Source organism: Zootoca vivipara, chromosome 2 (assembly GCF_963506605.1).
Source record: "Zootoca vivipara chromosome 2, rZooViv1.1, whole genome shotgun sequence".
Taxonomy (NCBI): domain Eukaryota; kingdom Metazoa; phylum Chordata; class Lepidosauria; order Squamata; family Lacertidae; genus Zootoca; species Zootoca vivipara.
In genome coordinates this window covers 111,713,005-111,732,483 of record NC_083277.1, presented here as the reverse complement: position 1 = coordinate 111,732,483, position 19,479 = coordinate 111,713,005, and the positions used below count along the sequence as shown (strand labels likewise).

The 19,479-nt window shown below is 43.3% G+C and overlaps 1 protein-coding gene across 1 annotated transcript in view; it reads left to right on the top strand.

The window, feature by feature from the left end:
• The first annotated feature begins 4,638 nt into the window (after window positions 1-4,638).
• Window positions 4,639-19,479, top strand: part of CS (citrate synthase) — a 33,415-nt gene continuing 18,574 nt past the window's right edge. Inside the window, exon 1 of the mRNA XM_035103767.2 lies at window positions 4,639-4,891. Within this exon, the coding sequence (XP_034959658.1) occupies window positions 4,838-4,891 (54 nt within the window). The 5' untranslated portion in view covers window positions 4,639-4,837. The remainder of the gene's footprint in view (window positions 4,892-19,479) is intronic.

Genomic DNA, 19,479 nt, shown 5'->3' with positions numbered 1-19,479 from the left:
GGACCCTGGGCACCGAGAAGAGTGATTATGTTTGTAGAAACTAGTCAAGAGTCCTAGGACTTCCAGTGTTAAGAAATGGGCAGATGAATGTGATGGAAATTTTGGTCTGCCATGCCAGAGGCTCTGGGTGAATATGATTGGATTAGTTAAGTGCATTCTGCCCTATAATTTTACCCATGGGATAGTGAAATGCAAACAGATGCTACTTAGTCAAGGAAGTGAAGCTGTAGTAGTAAGAAAGTTAAGCCTCGATCTTTATACATTAAGCTCAATATTATTCTATTAGTGTTATGCTATTTTTTTTGCTGCAAAGTCTGTATTACTATAAAATGCTTGTTTCACTTCCGTACAATTCCAATTCACGCAGGGAAGTTGCTCAGAGGTACAGCAGGTCACAGCTGAAAAGGAACCAATTCATTAACAGGTTTATGCCCAACCTTCCCAACAATGTAGAAAGGTGCACAAAGAAGCCCAAAATTACAAGTGGTGAAACTGTACAAAAAGAAAAGCAGTATACAACAGTGTAAGGTGTAAGAGTCAAAGCAGCCAATACCCAAAGCTTTATTTAAATGCCAGGTTTTCACCTAAAAATCCCCCTTTTTCCTTCAAATTTTTATTCTTGACCCTGTTTTCCAATTTTCTCTTGAAAGCCAATTCTCAATTAACTTAAATCTCTTTCCTTCCAAATCTGCTCCCGTTTATTCCTCAGACTAGGGTTTTACTCCAAAAACAATTGAGTAGTACTTCAAACAAAATTATCAGTATAAATTTCATTACCTATTATTTTATGGCAACAAGAGAACTAAATAGGTTGTTTGTTTGTTTGTTATGCTTCTGTTTGTGTGTTGCATCCATGCATAACATGGTGAAGTAGAAAAACAAACTTGTAGAAGCAAAATGTTTTTTATTTAAGATTAAAACTGAAATAGGGTGTCTTCTTCTACCCCTTCCCTTCCTAAGGGAATTTTAAAAAAATGAAATGTAGGGATTATTCATCTACATAGACAAATGGACGTAACTCATATCATGAATGACTGGAAGTCCTTGCAGGACTAATCGAAATAAATAGCCTCTGCTGCAGTCTGGAAAGAGAATACTACTGTGACCTTTTTGCCCTGGTTCAGCATGAGGACTCTGCACTCTGATCACACCTGTTGCATGAGGGGGCAGCCTGGCCATGATAATAGCAGGATGTGTGCTTTGGGCTTTGCAGGTTCTGGGAGTGTGGTGTTTGAGGCAAACAGAGCAAGTGGCCTAGACAGAGTTCACTGGTCTGATGTCGCTTGCCTTGCCCAATGCAGTGTCACTCTTTCCCACCTGCTCTGGTTCTGCTATGTGATAGAATCCAAAGTTGTGTCAGAACTAAGATGATGATGATTGAGCGATGTCCCTATGCTATTAGTCTATGGGCCAGGGGTCAAAAATGGGGTGATCATTACTACCTGGGGTGAATAAATGAAGTAACTTAGCCTAGGACCCTAGTAAAATTATCAACCATATTAACCATTTGCAGCAAGTCACCATAAAAATCCCTTAATTATGTGGGAAATCAGCCAAAAGAACATAATGCAAATTTGGGCTGTAAGTTTCACAACTTTTGACCAGTTTACGTTAAGAGGGCTCAGCCTGACTAAGAAACATCTCTCTCTCTCTCTCTCTCTCTCTCTCTCTCTCTCTCTCTCTCTCTGTGTGTGTGTGTGTGTGTGTGTGTTTGCAAGGGGAGCATCACTGAATACTCAAATAAATAAATAATCTTCAAGTAGGGTTAGATACGTGAGCAGCAGCAACAACTATTAGGTTATTGTATAGATTTAAAATGGTTGATGTAAAAGGTTATGCAACATAAAAAGGAACAAATTGGAAGCCATGGAGGCATAGGCAGGGAAGTCTCGAGATAGGAGATAACCAAGAAGTTGTATACAGTGGTACCTCTGGTTAAGAACTTAATTCGTTCCGGAGGTCCGTTCTTAACCTGAAACTGTTCTTAACCTGAGGTACCACTTTAGCTAATGGGGCCTCCTGCTGCTGCTGCGCCGCCGGCATGCAATTTCTGTTCTCATCCTGAGGTAAAGTTCTTAACCCAAGTTATTACTTCCAGGTTAGCGGAGTCTGTAACCCAAAGTGTTTGTAACCCGAGGTATCACTGTATATTAAATTCTGGAAAAGGCATTAAAAAAGACATCAACCCAATTCCTTTCCCTGCATTCCCAACTATGACTTCTATGTCATCCAAATGAATCCTGCCATCAGTAATGACTTTCCTATCCTGTAGACCCCATGGGGTCACAAACGACTAAACAACAACAACAATCCTGTAGAATACTACAGGGACAAGAATATGCAACAGATGACTGGAAACCCAAAATTAACTAATTTGTTTACAGCTATTCACGGGTGTGTTGTGCCAAACGCTTTTGGCAGAAATCGTGTGTATTTTTACCTGGGAGCATAATCCCAAAGGGACTCGATGCAACAGGAAATCTTCCCCTGTTTAATGTCTGCTGCCAAGATGATTCTGGAGGAGCAGGGCTTTAAAAAACAAAACAGTAAAACATTCTCATTCTAATCCTACTTGCCCCTCATTTTGTCTCGATTTTATGGGCCCACAAGGAACCAGATAAAAGCTTGGGTCGGAGAAATAAAACCACCATGCTTTCCTCTGGCACGGTGACGTGGGGCTGCTGCTCAGGGTTTTCCTATGAATCCCTATACCGCCTTGGGATCTTCTGATGAAAGGCGGTATACAAAATTGCCTGGCGCAGGGCGAGCCTTACAGCTCATTTCTACTCTGAATCAAGTCCCAATGAGTTATACGGGATTTTGCTCTCAGGTTTTACATGGAGGTCGTCTTCTTCTTCAGCGATCACTCATAGACGAGTAAGATTGTCTTCCATAAACACTGTTTTAACAGTGGGTCCGTAAGTGACTGTGGAGGCCAATTCTGGATCCACATGTCATTCCACAGTGGGGATATTGGTTTCCAGGCGGGAGTTGATCACGGTGTGGATTTGCCAAGAGTGCCTTCCTCTTAGCACCTTTCTCCCTTGCGTCCTGAGTTCGAGTTTCTTCAAAGCCCATGACACCTTTGGTAAAGGCTGTTCTCCAACTGGAGCACTCGCAGGCCAGTGTTTCCCAGTTGTCAGTGTTTATACTACATTTTTAAAAGATTTGCCTTGAGACAGTCTTTAAACCTCTTGTTGACCACCAGCATTATGCTTTCCATTTTTAAGTTCGGAATAGAGTAGTTGCTTTGGAAGACGATCATCAGGCATCTGTACAACATGACCAGACCAACAAAGTTGATGTTGAAGAATAATTGCTTCAACACTGGTGATCTTTGCTTCTTCCAGTACACTGATATTAGTTCACCTGTCTTCCCAAGTGATGTGTATAATTTTTCGGAAACACTCTTGATGGAATCTTTCAAGGAGTTGGAGATGGTGTTTATAAGTGGTCCATGTTTCACAAGCATATAGTAAGGTTGGTAGTACAATAGCTTTGTAAACAAGTATTTTGGTTTCCCTACGAATGTCCCGGTCCTCAAACATTCTGCACTTCAATCAGGAGAAAGCCTCACTCGCAGAGCTCAGGCAATGCTGGATTTCGGCATCAGTGTTGGCCCTTGTGGAAAGGTAACTGCCTAGGTAGGAAAAGTGATCAACATTTTCCAACATTACACCACTGAGTTGGATTTGTGGCGCTGCAGAGGGGTTATTTTGTACTTGTTGGTGCAGCACTTTGGTTTTTTGGATGTTGAGTGATAGGTCAAGCTTTTCGTAAGCTACTGCAAAGATATTTAGGATGGTTTGGAGGTCATCCTCTGAGTGTGCGCACACTACGTTGTCATCAGCAGCAGCGTAGGAAGATGGGGTGGTGGGGGCGCCATCGTGGCTGCCTGCCCCGCCACCAGAACGCGTGCCACGTCCCTGAGGGCAGCGTGCCTGCTCCATGTGGCTGAGCATGAAGCTCTGCCACTGGTCATCAGCATACTGAAGCTCTATGACAGAAGTTACCGTAACCTTACTTTTTGCTTTCAGCCTGCTCATATTGAAGAGCTTTCCATCTGTTCGATATATGATTTCTACTCCGGTGGGGAGTTTCCCGTCGACAAAGTGTAGGATCATGGCAATGAAAATAATGAATAGAGTTGGGGCAATAACACAACCCTGTTTAACACCTGATGCCACTGTGAATGGTTCATTTTGAGACATTGTTAAGCGATGCGCGGCGGGTGGGGGGAGAGCTAGGAATAAAGTTAGCCTAAAGGAAGAGCCTTCCAGGATCAAAGGCGTATCTAGCCCAGCCAAGACGCCTACGGAAAGCCCACAAGACTGGCAACACTAAGTACTCCCAGCCCCTCAGCTGCGCCCGCATTAATTTATATACTGTACAGTATGTGTCTGCAGAAGAGGCTACTTCAGACGCTGTCGCCATGCAGATCCATCAGGCGCCTGACTCGGACGCCTCACTCCCAGGCAGGACCACGCCCTTGCCCGCCCGCTCGCGCGCGGGCAAGCCCCGCCCCTCCCTCCGCGCCGCCCAATGGCGCCTCGGCGAACCTTGACGGCGTTTATGTTAATAGCCTCGAGGTCCTCCGCCGGGGCAAGGCCCCGCCTCTTCGCTGCTGACGCTACCGCGTTGTGAGGACCTTGCCGGGCGCAGCCGCTGCCGCTTCTTTCCTCAGACGTCTGCTGCCGCTCTTCAACCTTGGTCTTGTCTGCTTCCCTTCTCTCCCCCCCCGCCCACCCCCGGACTTCCCTCTTCTCCTCGAGGCGGCCGCTGGTTTTCGCTCCTTCGCCGCCGCCGCCGCCGCGTCAGGTTCTCGCCGCTCCTCGCCATGACCTTGTTGACTGCCAGCAGCAGGGCGGCCGCGCGCCTCTTGGGTGCCAAGGTGAGGTGAAAATCTCTTTCCCTCTCTCGCCTCGTCCGCCTCCCCCCCCCGCCGGCCATTTCGCCCTTCCCGGGGCCTGTGACAGGCCGCCCTTAAAGGGGCCGCGCCCTCCACGCGGCTTGCCCTGAGGCCTCGCGAGGGGTGGGAGGCTGTGTAGCGCGCGGGGGCGTGTTTGGGTGGTGGGGGTTGCGTCCCAACTATTGCTAAGGATCTTCTCGGGATCTTCCGGATCCCTTGGGATCTGCCGTTGCAAGGGGGGTTCGCCTTGCCCTGGTTCTGTGCAGCTTGGGTGATCCCGCGTCGGATCCTTCGGGGGAGCGGGAGGGCTCTTAAATCTCAGGGTCGTGGGCAAAAAGATTCCTGCATTGGGCTAGGGGGTTGGGCTAGATGACCCTGGGGACCCCCTTCCAGCTCTAAGATTATGGGAACTCGTAGGGCGCTGGGTTTCGTAACGCGATTGTAGCCAAGCCAGTGGGGAGTGGGGCCTGTGTTGGGTACATCTGTGTCCTTGAGGTGGGACTGCCTTATATACCCTCCCCCATCGCCCCACTTCCACGTTTCTCTTTCAGAGCCTTTGCGTTAGGTCTAGGCTTGTTGAAAGATGTTCTCTACTTTATTACCCCGTTAGATTGATTCTCGTTCCCCTCCCGTATGAAATCTTAAAGGGAGAGGGATCCTTATTATTATTTTTGCCCCCCCACCCCGGGGGGGGGTGTCGGGTGGAGAAAGAGAGAAAGACAACGAAATGGTGCACGTTGGTGGGTAAGATGTAAAAGAAGAAACTGTTGTTGTGTAATATATCCCTTTCTCTTCCCGTTAAGAGGGTTGACTTCGTTTTGAGATCTCCATGATTGTATGTTGTGGGAATATCAGGGATTGGCAATTGCAGACTTGACTTTTTCCTGTTCACCTGACCTCTGGATGGGAAACAGCTCATTCCCTCTGACAGGGCGGTTGTATGCCCCCCCTCCCCCAGCCTTAAGTTTGGTATCTAGGGGAAAGGTGCAGCAGGCATATTCTGGTTCCTTTTTATAGCAGGTGGATCGAAGCAGCTAAACTGGTGCTTGTTGGTGAAAATATATCTAGGAAACTGTCCCTCCTTTCCCACCTCTTTCGTGATCCCCAGCCCTTATTAAACAACTTGATCACCTTTAAGTTTCTCCTAGGATGCTTAGAGGGCAAAAGGGTCAGCTGTCAAAAGGTTCGAAGTTGGGATGGAGTATCCCTTAACATGAGTAATCAGCATCATGTTGCTGGTTGCTAGTATTTCTTAAAGTGGAAGAAATACCAGCAATTGTTTCATAGAAGGGAAACAATGCATGAATCTATAAATTAATGTTTGCTGACTGGCTCACACCCCAGCATGGTGGTACGTTGGAAGGGCAAAGTAGGCCTCTAGTCTAATGTATTTGGAAAGTAGTACAGCTTCCTAGTAAGCATTTTCTTTTCTTTTGCTGCAAGATTGCAGTGATAGTTGTGGGATGTATTAGAGGCATCAAATGCACCATGCACACACATCCTGTAACAAGTGACATTTCCTGAAAGCAGTCTCTTTCTATTGGGCTGTTTCCCAAGTGCCCATTTTTTCTTCGTGATTTGTGTTCTCCTTTGCTACAGTCTAATTTTCTGCCTTCTACTGAAAGGTCAATATGCTGTTTGCTGGGTTTTTTGCTGAAAAGTCTGGCTGTGGCAATTTTTCCTAGGATAAAGGGCCACTTGACAATTTTATTTGAACTCCAGACTCACTAAATTCCCTAACCAATCGATTGCAAATGGCTAATCCCAGAGCATTTATTTTGGGCTTATTTACCTTTTTCCTATTCCTGCCTTCTCTGTTACTGTACTTTGACTAAATTTTGATGACTGAGGAAATCTGTTCTGTTTCTGCCTAGTACAGATATGCAGCAGGCCAAGTAGATAGTGAAGTTAAAATTAGGACATGCTTAACTTGGGTCTGAAACAAAAGCCAGATGAGCCAGACTTGCAGTGACCTGAGTAAGCTCTTCATCTCTCTGCTTCTAATCTTCTCCCAAATACCTTCCCCTTTTTCCTTATTTGATTGCTGGTTTTTTATTTCTCTCTTAAATTTTGCTTGTTGGTGTGTTGCCTGTTCTTTCTCTTCAGGGAGTAATTGCATTTCTAGCACTCTTAATTGTATTATGTGGGTGTCTGGAGATTTCAGCTTTCACTGTGATACTTACAATGCTGGGCTAAAATTGTAGGTGCTTGAGCAGGGGTGAGGGGGAGGCAAATTGTGGGTCCTACATGTGGAGCATTTGTCTTGCTTACAGTGTAATTATTGGGATGTAGTATTTGGATCTGCTCAAATCTGGTGTGGTTGAGAACTACCCTGGATATGCAAGGTATCCAGGGATGTGTCTGGTTGCAGTTTCAACCATATACAGTATGTGAATGTTTTTCATAAGTGTTGATAACTACAAAGGAGCAATTAATGATTTGTTTATTTATTATTTGTTACATTCATTTCCTCCCAAAGGAGCCCAGAGCAAGCATACAAATAACCTAATAAAATGCTCATATAAAAAAACTTCAGTAAAACAAAACTTGTGCCTTCTGCTGGTAAAGGTAACAAAAGCTTGGCCCCAATCACTGTTCTCTGAAAGTTCAAACAGGTGCTTTTTAATGGTGGGGAAACATGTGTTGGGGGCAACTGCACAGTACATTGTAGAAAAGTGTGTTGCCCTTCCCTTGGTAACTTTCCTTTATATATCTCTGGTCCTTTTCATACCTTTGGGAAATCAGGTATGCACAAAATGTGTGGTGGGATTGAGGTGGGCACTTGCCTGCATTGGCAATATAAGCTCTTCATCTTTATGCTCCCAAGCCATCATTTCTTCTCCCAGCCATGTTCCCCTCTTCCTTTTTAATTGCTGTTCTCTTTTTCTGCCTCTGCTTCAAACAATAATTGCCAGTAGCAGGAGAAGGGCTGCCTCATCTTAGTTTTCCATCTGCAATCCCTGTTGCAGCTACTTGACATCAGTTGCTAGCTGCAAAGAGGGGAGGCTGGTCTTTTGTACAGTATTTTCTGCTCTTTGTATTGCTTTATCTGAGTTGTGTAAAGGAAGTGCCAAATTCTTGAGTGTGCTCTTTGGCCGGATATACTTAATATAATGTCAAGTCACAGCATATATGCTGATAGTGTTAGTCCCAGTGATACGTATTCCATGGCCTCAAAAACATTGGGTGGGATACAACTACCATAACTTGTTGGGGGAACCCCATAAGAGGTTTAGAAGTGCATGGGGGGGGGAGTCCCATTGCATGAACAGACCTAATTCCTCAAACACATATCCCACTTGGTGGTACATTGAACGAATTCCACCCACTGTGTGGTTTTTAAAGAGCATGTGTTTCTTGCTTACGCATGTTAGACTGTACTTGCCAATAAGATGTTACATTCAGGTTTGAATAGGTACTCTGACCTGGGATTCTGTAATAGGGATGGCGGAACCTGTTTTCCCCCAAGGATTCTTCTGGTTTACAGGTGAAGAAAGCAAGAGCTTTAGCGGGGTGTAAGCGTGTATTCCCTGAAGCATTAATGGAGGAAGTAAGCTCTTGTTTGCATAAGGTTTACCTAAGAGTGGTTTCCTTATCTTGTCCTGATTTGTATTTTAAGAGTGTGGGAGAAACTTTGGGTGTGCTTGGGTACAGCCAAGAGCTGTTCTTGTGCAATTAGAAGTACTGTATACTGTGTAAGATTCAGAGATCCACCCAGCCTCAATCAGCGCCATATAGAAGTGCACCTTTCTGGTTTTGGAAAGAGATGGTGTGTTGGTTACAATCTCAGCTCTGCTACTGTTTCTGTAAGCTGTTCACCAAATACTCTGCCCATCAGCAACTCAGTCCGCTGCTCTTCTCTTAAAGAATGGGATTTTGAGTTGACAGTATGTAGTCTGTTCAGGTATTTGTAAATGACTAACCAAAATACGCAAGGATGCGAAAGTGTACAAACACAATAGCTCTGCATTCCCAATTCTCCCTTGTGTGTTCTAGGGCAGCAGCCTGCACTTGGGAAACCACTAGCACCTGTTGAGTTCCCATGCATTTTGGAAAACTGGAAAAGCAGGGTTCCAGAACAAAGGGAAGCTTCAATGAGTACAGGAGCCTTCCCTGCAGGCAGATGCATTGGAACACATGGAGAATGATAGACCTAGAGGATGCAGAGCTAGGGTGTTTGTGCATGCACTTTCATTTTAGTTAGACCATATTACAAATGCCTGAATAAGCATAATGTGGATCTGCAACTCTTGGCAGCCTTGACTGTTTGATAGAACCGCCATTCTTTGTTCCTAACTTTGTTCCTAAGTGTTGTGCAGCATTTTCTCTTTTTGGGTGTTCCTTGGAACTCTATATGTGGATATTCAGAAGGACAAATAGGTTAAGGTGCAGCATAAAGTTCTTCAGGCAGGGCAATGGACAGTGAGTGATCAAATAAATTTGGGAGTCACTACAAGGAGCAATGTTTGAGTGGTCTCTTTGATTGCTCAAACTCTGCAGTAGGGACAGTAAGCCTAAAAACAAAACCAGTTCCAATGCTGCAACTTAGCTTTTGCAGTCTAGCTGCAGTGGCATCAGGACTGATAACCAGGACAGATATAACCTTGGTTGGAGACTAAGAATATATCCGCACTGGGTCTAAGAAGGAGCCCTCAAAGATGAAGAAGCCTGCATTGTTGTCACTGGAACTAATTGAGCCCTGATTTCCAGAGCCTTCCACATTAGTTTTAGTGGTGGTTTTTGTCTTATGTTTAATTCTGTAAGCTACTTTGTGTGTCCAAACACAGAAAAACAGGGTAAAAATAATAAAAGCAAACAACCCCATATCAGTAATTGATACAATCTCTTTCAGAAAGTATGTGCATGAAAATCCATTGAGTGGGCAGAAAGACAGTATATAAATATAATTAGTTAGTAAATGAATTCACAACCATGTTGTGTTAACTTTAAACAAGTTAAGGTGTGTAAAAAGCACAAGACAATGCCAAAACAAACAGGTGCTTGTTGGGGTTTTATATCTTGTAGGAAACTCTCTCTACTGATTGGCAGTGGGTCTGCTACATGCAACAGGTCCCTCTCATATCTCCTATTCCATAGTCACAGTTTCGTCCCATGTCCCTTATGTTATAATTTGGGTCCCCTGAAGGGGCCATTATTCCTGCTTTTGTCAAATGGACTTGAGTGATGGCAGAAGGAGAATGTGTATCTCAATTTAATTTAGCACACCTGTAAGAGCAAATAACGTTTTCTAGTGCTGTAGGCAAGTGCTGCTTTGATAAACATTTGCACGGTTTGGACCTCCCAAGTCAGATGGCATGATTCACGTTTCTTCCATGGTGAGTTATCATCCTGCTGAGTTTTGCTGGCAAGCTGGCCGTTGCCTGGATTGCATCACCCAGATCCTGATAACCAGGTTAAAATGACATGGAGGTGCTTGGCTGGCCTTGCCACCTTAATTGCCCTTATTGTTGGGTGCATGCAGTCAAGCTAAACATCAAGATCTGTTTAAAGTAGGTTGCATTCGCTGAGCCATCTGACAGTGCCTCCAAATAGTGCAAGTCTGAAATCGGGAACATTATTAGGATATTCTTTATATGTAGCTTAAGTATCCACACAAGAGAACAAGCTAAATCCAGGCCAGCAGTATAGCTGTCCTCCCTAGCTTAGAGAAGAAAGCACAGAAAACGTGATTGCAGAGGTTGGATGCGGCTCTCTCTGGGTCACAGCTTGTTCACTAGTCTGTGCCTGAACAGATTTACGGTATATAGGAATCCCTTAATTGGCTCGGACTCCTGCTGGCAGATATAAACTGCCCTCTGCAGAAAGACAGCATTATCCTAGGTGAGGTCTTCTGACCTGCTGTCTGTATTCCTGTTGCAAGGGTGGGGTGTGCTAGCTTAGCTTCTGAACTTTTCCATTACCTTCCTAGTAGGGATGCATCTAAGCTGTGAGAACTCCTCCCCTTCCAGAACAAAGAACAGACCTTCCAAAGACCCTTCTGCCTTAGCGGCTGTCTTCTGTCTGTGCATGCAGATGTATGTGCATGTCCACTCCACTCAACATACCACTGCTAAAATGCTTTTGAGGAGCCAAACCAGTGCCTGGGGAACCTTTCCTTCTCAGTTATAGGAGGGAAATTGCTTTTATATAACAGCAAAAGCACATAACACACTTTAGGCCATGCAGCTGTGGTATGTCCATAGGTTGTGGAATCTATATGTAATTTGGTTTCTTGGTTTTAAATAACATGTATGCCAAAGCTCCCTCATTCTCCTTGCTTCATGGGGACTGTTTTCAAAACTTTAGAAAGCTCAGCCTAAAACAAGACACAGGAAAAGGACAGTTTCCAGGATCTATTTGGGGGGGGGGGGGGACCGTGTTTTTTTTTTTTTTTGTCTAGGATGAGTTCTAGTTCTATCTTGCCGTTTCTACTGCATTCCCATTCTGTTCTTTTAAGCGTTCTTCCTTTTATTGCTTTAGCATACCAGTCAATGGCAACTGATGGTCTCTCTAAAGGTATAACAAACATTTAAATCAAATTACACCAGCCTTCCTCAACAAGTACCCTATAGATGTTTTGGAGTACAAATTCTGATCAACTCCAGCCAACGTGGCAGATGGCCAAGAGATTATGGGAGTTGTAGTCCAAAGCATCTGGAGGGAACTAGGTAGGGGAAAGCTGAACTAGACCATTATAATAAAACAGGTTATTTCATTTATAATATTTATGTCTTCCTTGTCCATTAATAATCCTGAAATGGTTAGGTTCAGTATTGTCATTATTATGTAATAACACAGTTGAGTGCAAGGTTTCTGTTTCCTTGGTGTAAAAATATGTCCCAAGAAAAAAGGCTGCTCTCCTGGCAGTAGTAAAGCATAACCACTTGCCAGTAGTAACCTTATTAAACCCTAGTGTCTTCCACCTAACTGGGGTAGCTCAGTCGGTAGAGCATGAGAATCTTAATCTCTGGGTTGTGGATTTAAGCCCCATGTTGGGCAAATGATTCCTGCATTGCATAGGGTTGGACTAGATGACCCTCTTGGTCCCTTCCAACTCCATAATTCTATGATTCTACGTGAGTAGTTCATTAGTAAATCCTCTGACCAGCAACTCCATATGCTTCCAGTGACCTGTTTCCTGAAGCTCTAGAAGACAGCCTGTGAAAGCACATAGGGCTCATTATATTTGCTTCTCTACCCTCTTGCTCATTCTTTTCTTAGGATGCTTTAAAAAGTAAAATAAACCCCTGTTTCATATATTACATCTGGTAAGCGACTGCAGTTGAGCAGGTTTTGTCCATGACTTTGCAAAATTCTCTCACAACTGCAGTAAATATTCCACAGTACTTGTAAAGAGGTAGTGAAGGCATTCAAAATTGGAATAAGAAAGATTTCAATTTTCTGAAAACATATCGTTCTCTTATGAAGGCAGAGATTATTTAGGACCTAAGGCTCTTCCTTTGCTTTCTGTTTACGTACTTCCCTTCTTCTGAGTCAGAGCTTTCATGATTCTTATTTCTAAAGCTTTAGATATTTAGGAAAGAATAGGTCTATTTATTTATTTTTAATACAATGCAATCTTGCTTGAGGCTTTCTTGTTTTCTTTCATTTGTAGAACAAAAAATAAATAAAAATGGCTGCAGTCTTGCTTTTAAGAATACTCTAGATTTCCCTAGGCATAATTTCCTGCTCTGGAAGCTGTAATGGCCATTTGTTCTTAAATTGACTTACCAAGACACTGTGAATAACACTGGTTTCTTAGTTCTCTTTTATATTGTTTATGGTCATCCTTAAGAAGGCACATGAGTTTGACCAAACTGCGGGAGGCAGTGCAAGACAGGAGTGCCTGGCGTGCTCTGGTCCATGGGGTCACGAAGAGTCGGACACGACTAAACGACTAAACAACAACAAAAAAGAAGGCACAGGTGGCTGCCGAGAAGAAGGCAGATCATTTATCTTCTGCTACCACTTAAGCAGAGATTCACTGGTGTCAAACTTCAGAAGCTCAACACACTTCCACAGTAATCAATCCATAAATTAAATAGTAATATCCAGCACTATAAATAAATCATATCCTGCACTATAAACACATTGAGCATTTAACCACTTGGAAGACTCCCAGAAATTGGAGTCTCTTATCTGCCACCTTCCCTACCAATTCTTGAGTCTGTGGTGGTTTTCATTATGCATAGTATTTGTTTTCATTTTTGAGAGCTATATCACATTGAGAAAGGAACTTGCCTGTGGAGGAGTTTCATGACTGTGTAGGGGGTGGGGAATGGGATCTTGGACTTCTGCATCAATCAAAATGCAACATTCTGAGTACTGTATATTCCTGGGTACGGTACTTTGTTCTACTGAAAGTCTGATATACTGGCTGTTGGGGGCAATGAAGCTTTCCCATGCTTTGAAGGAAGAATGCTCTTCCCCAGCAGACCTGAGTCAGCTTTATGCCTTCTCTTTCAACTTAAATTTAGGGTTCTTCAGTCAAGGAAAAGGGGGATAAATGGGGGAGAGCAAAATAAGATAGGGTTTTTGAGGGTTGCTGTTGTTTTTTGCATACTTTATCCGTGAATTCAGCAATGTCAGCTCCTGCTGGTATACTAAAAGAGAGAGTGAACATGCACTGGAAGAGCTGGAAACCACACAACGGGGGAAAACAAAAACAAAGACCAGTCTTATTAAAATAATAATAATCAGATGGCAACTGTAGTACCTTACTCACATAATACAGTTGGCTTGCACAATGGCTTTCAGATGATTCACGAAAATTAATCCCTAGCCCAAAGACTGCAGCCCCAAGTTGGACAAAGGAAAATAGAGCCACAGAAGAGGCGGAGAGCTAGCAAAGAAATATCATAATGCAGTTAAGATGACATCTTGTGGTACAAACAGTTCTCCTTTTGGTGGACTTCTTGTAATATACGCAGTCCTTCCACGTAGTGATATCAGACTTGACTGTGTAATGCTGTCAGGTGGATACTAACATGGGCACATCACTATATTGCGTGGTTTTCCTGAACCCCAGAAATGTCTTACTCTGCTGATAGCGGGAGTGTCTGCTCTTTCACCATCACCCCTTTCAAATCTGTAAATACCAGAGTTCTCATGGATTTATAAGTTTTCCAGAGACTTGAGTACTTTTCCAGCTCTCCATTAGCATTTTGACTAGATGTTTCTTTCCTAGTCAAACAATACCTTGTGAAAGAAACTCATTCCTTATTCTCGGATTGCTTATCCTCAGAATTCAGCAGTGTTTACTAGAGCATTTCTGACTGAGTGTGTACAGCAATGTCTAGCATCCCCTGCGGCAACTCAACACAGACTATAACTCTAAGTTAGTGGCTGGGACAATCCAATCAGATGGGTGTGGTACAAATGATAAATTATTATTAATTTTGGGAGAGAGGTTACAAATATGGCAGGCTTCTTGACTCACTATAAAGTCTGGCAGGATCATGTCACATTTATTAGTAATAGTTTTGTATTCTGTATTTTGTTAACTGGTGACTGACAGGCAAGTGCACTCATGATTTCGATAGAACCATGATCTAGCTGTGGTCCTGCAAACAGTGTTAGAAGCTGGGATAGAAAAGCTAGGAGCCGAATGGCTTTGGGGACCTGGGTTGTGGGTGGCAAAACAGAATGTATAGTCGCCACCTGGGAAAAGTCACCAACACTTTTAATTTCTTACTTTTATAAGCATGAATTAATATGTAATTCACATAAGTGACACATTGTTAATATCACATTTTTAGCAGAAATTATTAATACATGTTTAATTCGGTGTTGACAATACAATAAACATACTGGTACAGTGGTACTATGAATTTAATGCATTCCGAACGCACATTTGTAAGTCGAAAAAAATTGTAAGTCGAAAAAAATTGTAAGTCGAATCCCTTAGGAATGCATTGGGAGAAAAAATTCGTAAGTCAAAGCAACCCTATCTAAAAATTCGTAAGTAGAAAAAATCCTATCTAAACCGCATCCAAGATGGCGGGCGGAGCTCCATTCGTAAGTAGAAACATTCGTAAGTAGAGTTATTCGTAAGTAGGGGTACCAGTGTACCATACTTGTTTTCAAAACGCTCTACTCTTTATTTTTAAACCCCTTAACATATACTTCAAGTATTCAAAGCACATACATTTCAGTAATCCTTGAGTGTCAGCCAGGTGCAAAAAATGGCACCCAGACTTTTTGAGGTGCTCGCAAACGGAGAATCTTTAGGCACAAAATGTGCCCGGCGCCCTGCTAATTTCAAACCCTGCCTGCAGATGTTGGATTCCAGCTCTTATCAGCCCCATCTAGCATGGCCAGTGGTCAAAGCAACATCTGGAGGGACAGTGATCCCTGATCTACTGCAGGCATGTACTATAAAATATTTACACCTATCAAATTTTGTAATGGGCAGTTCTGCCGTTCTCTGAAGAGCTTATTGTGCAATGGATCTGTATAGTTCTCTTAGAAACAACTTGTTGCAAAATCCGAATCTTAGTCATTGGAGACACTGTATATGTTGTGGCAGAAAAGCAGTGGCAATTATTATGTGCCATGTTGTCAGCTATTGGTATTTAAATACCTGGTGGGTTTGGTTTTTTAAATCCCAAATGCCTATAGTTTTAGACTCATACAGATGTGCATTACACTACGTTAACCACACTGGTTTCAAAATATGAGACACAGCTTTTACAAATAACCAAGTTAGTGGTTATTTGCAAGCCTGCTCCTGTTAAGGGGAGCGGGTGTAGCTCAAGTTAAAAACTTCACAAAGCAATTTGAAACATTATAGACAACAATCTAGAGAATCCAAGTACAGTGGTACCTCTACTTACGAATTTAATGCGTTCCGAACACACATTTGTAAGTCGAATCCCATAGGAATGCATTGGGAGAAAAAAATTGTAAGTAGAAGCAACCCTATCTAAAAATTCGTAAGTAGAAAAAATCCTATCTAAACCGCATCCAAGATGGCGGGCGGAGCTCCATTCGTAAGTAGAGTTATTCGTAAGTAGAGGTACCACTGTATATGAGTTGTATAGCAAAATACAGTGGACCCTCTAGTTACATACTGCTCTGGATACGTAACTTTCGGGTTATGAACGCAGCAAAACCAGAAGTATATACTTCCGGGTTTCGCCGTGCACACATGCGCAGAAGCAGCACCTCTGCCTATGAACTTTTCAGGTTGCGGACGACCCCCAGAACGAATTATTTTATTTTTGTAACTTTTATTGATAAATACAATACTTACAAGCACAAAACAAAACACAAAGCAAACTTATTATACATACATACATACACCTCTCAACTTTAAAACAAACAAACGAAACATGCAAACATAAATCTTGACTTCCCTCCACCTATGTGTGGCTTCCTTTATTTCTTTCCTTCTTTTCACTGTGTATATCAATATTATTTTTTACTATATTATCTTATACACATTTATTCTTAATTTTTTGCTCTATAAATTTCATTCATTGCATATTGATATATTAATGCCCCCAGAACAAATTTAATTCATATCCAGAGGGTCCACTGTACAGGTTTATAAGATTCCCATTGCGAACTCCCATTACTCTTGCATTCTTCACAGGACATGAATTTCTCTCTTGTTGAGGAACAACTGTGACTGTATGCAGTCCTCTTAATCCCTGAAATATCAGGGTTCAGCCTCCTCCCTGTAAATGTTGCAGGAAATTACCATCTTCAGTTTGTCTTCAGTGAATGTTTTCCCCCCTCCTTCTCAGCCGCCTCCTAATCAAGAGTTGTCCCAAGATAGTTCTCTAGGTCCAGAGTGGAGAAGGGATGTTTGTTGCTTAGATACGGCTCTGGGAACCACACCATTCGCCCCAAAGCATCCTGCTGTTTACTTTCAATAGTGACCAAGCTTTTGCTGATTTGCTGTGGAGGGTTGAGCTGTTGCAAGTTAAAGCTTTCAGTGTACTGATTTTTGGCAGTAGCCTGGATCCTGAATGTCGCTCCAAAGGAACATAGTGTTGCCGGAAGCTGCTGCCTTTGTTTATCCTGGATTATGTGTAGAGTGACTTTGGAAGAACTGTGGTGACACTGCTTGGTGGAGCTGTGATAGCACTCCTTCTGTTCCACGAGGCTTTATGTGCCAGGACTGTGTTCAATGGGCCTGGCCAGCAGCAGCCTCTGCGGTGGAGTACCTGTCATCAGTCGCAGAGGAGCACATGTTGAGCCAGGGAACTCGGTTGCTCCATGGCCTGTCCTGGAAGAGAGGCAGGCAGGTATGCGCTGCTCAGAAGGTATTAAAAGCATAGAAGAGGTAAGCCGGGAGCCAAAAAAGGAGTTCAAAGGATGCTCAGAGGACACTTTCACAAGTGAAGAGCAAGTCAGCTGGGGGTTGGGAAAGTCTTGTCAGTAGTGCCCAGGGGACCATTCATTGGAAACTGGCAGCTTGCAACTTGTCTAAACTCCTAGACTATATTGCTTTATTTTTCCTACTCAGTAGCGGGCTCTGAACATATGAAGCTTCCTTATATGGAGTCACACCATTGATATGTCTAGTTCAGTATTGTCCACACTGACTGTCAATGGCTCTCCAGGGTTTTGGGAAATAGCAGGGATTGAAACTGAGACCTTCTGTTTGCAGAACATGTGCTCTGCCGTTGAGCTATAGTCCTTTCCCATAGAGTCCTATGCCATAGTGCCATAGAGTCCTGACCTCTCTCAGAAGTCAGGAGGTGCCATCAGTTTTATAGATGTAGGATGTGTGTGTGGACTTTTGGTTTTCTGTGTTGCCCCAAAAGCAAATCCAGAAATACACATACACACAAAAAGCACTTAATGCAATATTCTCTAGGCCAAAGGCTTTCTATCAAATTGGCAGTGCTGCCAGTTATTAAATGTACTTTCAGTATTGCTGCGGCTCTGGTTCCATGCGTATGTGCATTGAACTGATGCCACCGGACCTGATTGATAAGATAATTGGTTTTAAGAAACCTCCATCTTGATGTAGTCTCAGAGTCTTGCTGATGTCTCTCTGAAAGCACTTTCGCTGTCAGCAGAATGTGCTCAGCTGAGGCATAGGTTGCCCAAGTATAGAAAGCGCGCTCAGAAATCCCTTTGGCTTGTGTCCTGTCAGTGTCTCTCATAGGACCTATCCCTTGGCTTTTGGCTGCCTCTCAAATTTGCTTATTCCAAATACTTTATGACAGAGGGACAAAAGAACCATCAGTGGTCTGGACTGTTTGTTTTACTATACAGTAGAAAGCTTCCTGTCTGGCTGTAATCGTATGAGGATGGCGGGATTAGGTTTGTTTTTAGCATAAGGCTTCTGTGAGAAGTGGGGGGAGGAAGCCCAAGGTCTCCTCCTTTGCCCAGCTCTCTTGCTTCTGCTTCCTGTCTGCCATATTCCATGAACCCCACCCCTCCTTCCTCTCTGCTACGGGGACTGGTTTGCAATGAAGACAAGAGACCCCAACCTAGAGCGTCAGATCTGATCCATTGAGCAGGTTCACTCCAGATGTTGTTGGGAGTACAACTTTCATCATCCTTGACCATTGGTCATGCTGTCTGGGGCTGATGGGAGTTGTAGTCCAGCATCATAGCTTTCCCTGCATTAGGTCGAATGGGTGTTTGCATAATTTACCTAATTCTACTCCCCACCCTCTAAAGAGGGTTTTGTGGTTTTTTTGTGCCAAATTCAAGCTTTTGGCTTGCAGTAAACCTAGCCCCAGCCCTTTAAAGTGGGCCTGTCAATGCACATGTGGAAATTTGCTTCCCAGGCTTTGTCCATAGTAGCATGCACCTTGCCCTTAGGTGCCCCATCAGGTAGGTTGGTGTTCTGTGTATTGGAACACTTTATCCCAAGTTTTACAGGCCACCTGGGGGGAAGCTGAGCGCATTTGAGTGCAAGAAAGCAAAGCATGCCTTCTTGCAAAGGCAAACTGTACTGAGACAGCTCCTGTGTGTGTTCTGTCACTTGAGATGTGTTAAGCCAGCTGTTAGCTATATCATATGCTTACCTTGCAATTAGTTTCTCTGGCTGCTCCGCTGCTGAGTGCTACTTGCAGCCATTGCTTCCTATACCATTGTCTGTTTCTCTGCATCTTCTGTTATTGCTTGTGACTGGCTTTGCTCATCTAAAGCTTTTCTCCTAAGATTAGATGTACACGGCAAGCAAAAGTTTTGATATTTGGGACTTCTTTTCAAGTTACATACAAAATATGTAACTTTTCAAGTTACATACAAAATATTACATACAAAATATTCTAAAGCACTTTAAAAGAGAGAGACCTAAAGTTACTGTGAACATGACAAAAGCAATGCAACAGCAATACAACAGAAAAGCAAACATGTTCCTCAAGCACCTTGGAGAATGTTTTCAAAAGCAGGCATTGCATGCTGGCGTAAAGAACATCAACTCAAGGGAGGGAGTTCCACGGGGTGGTTGCCACAACAGAAACAGACCTGCTTTGAGAAAAGATCTTACTCTGCATGCTCTTCATGCTTTCCAAAGGAAAAGGTTTGCAGAGCAATGCTTTCTCAGATGATCTCAACCCGTGGGAAGGCGCAGTATGGTACTCATTGTGCAGGGAACT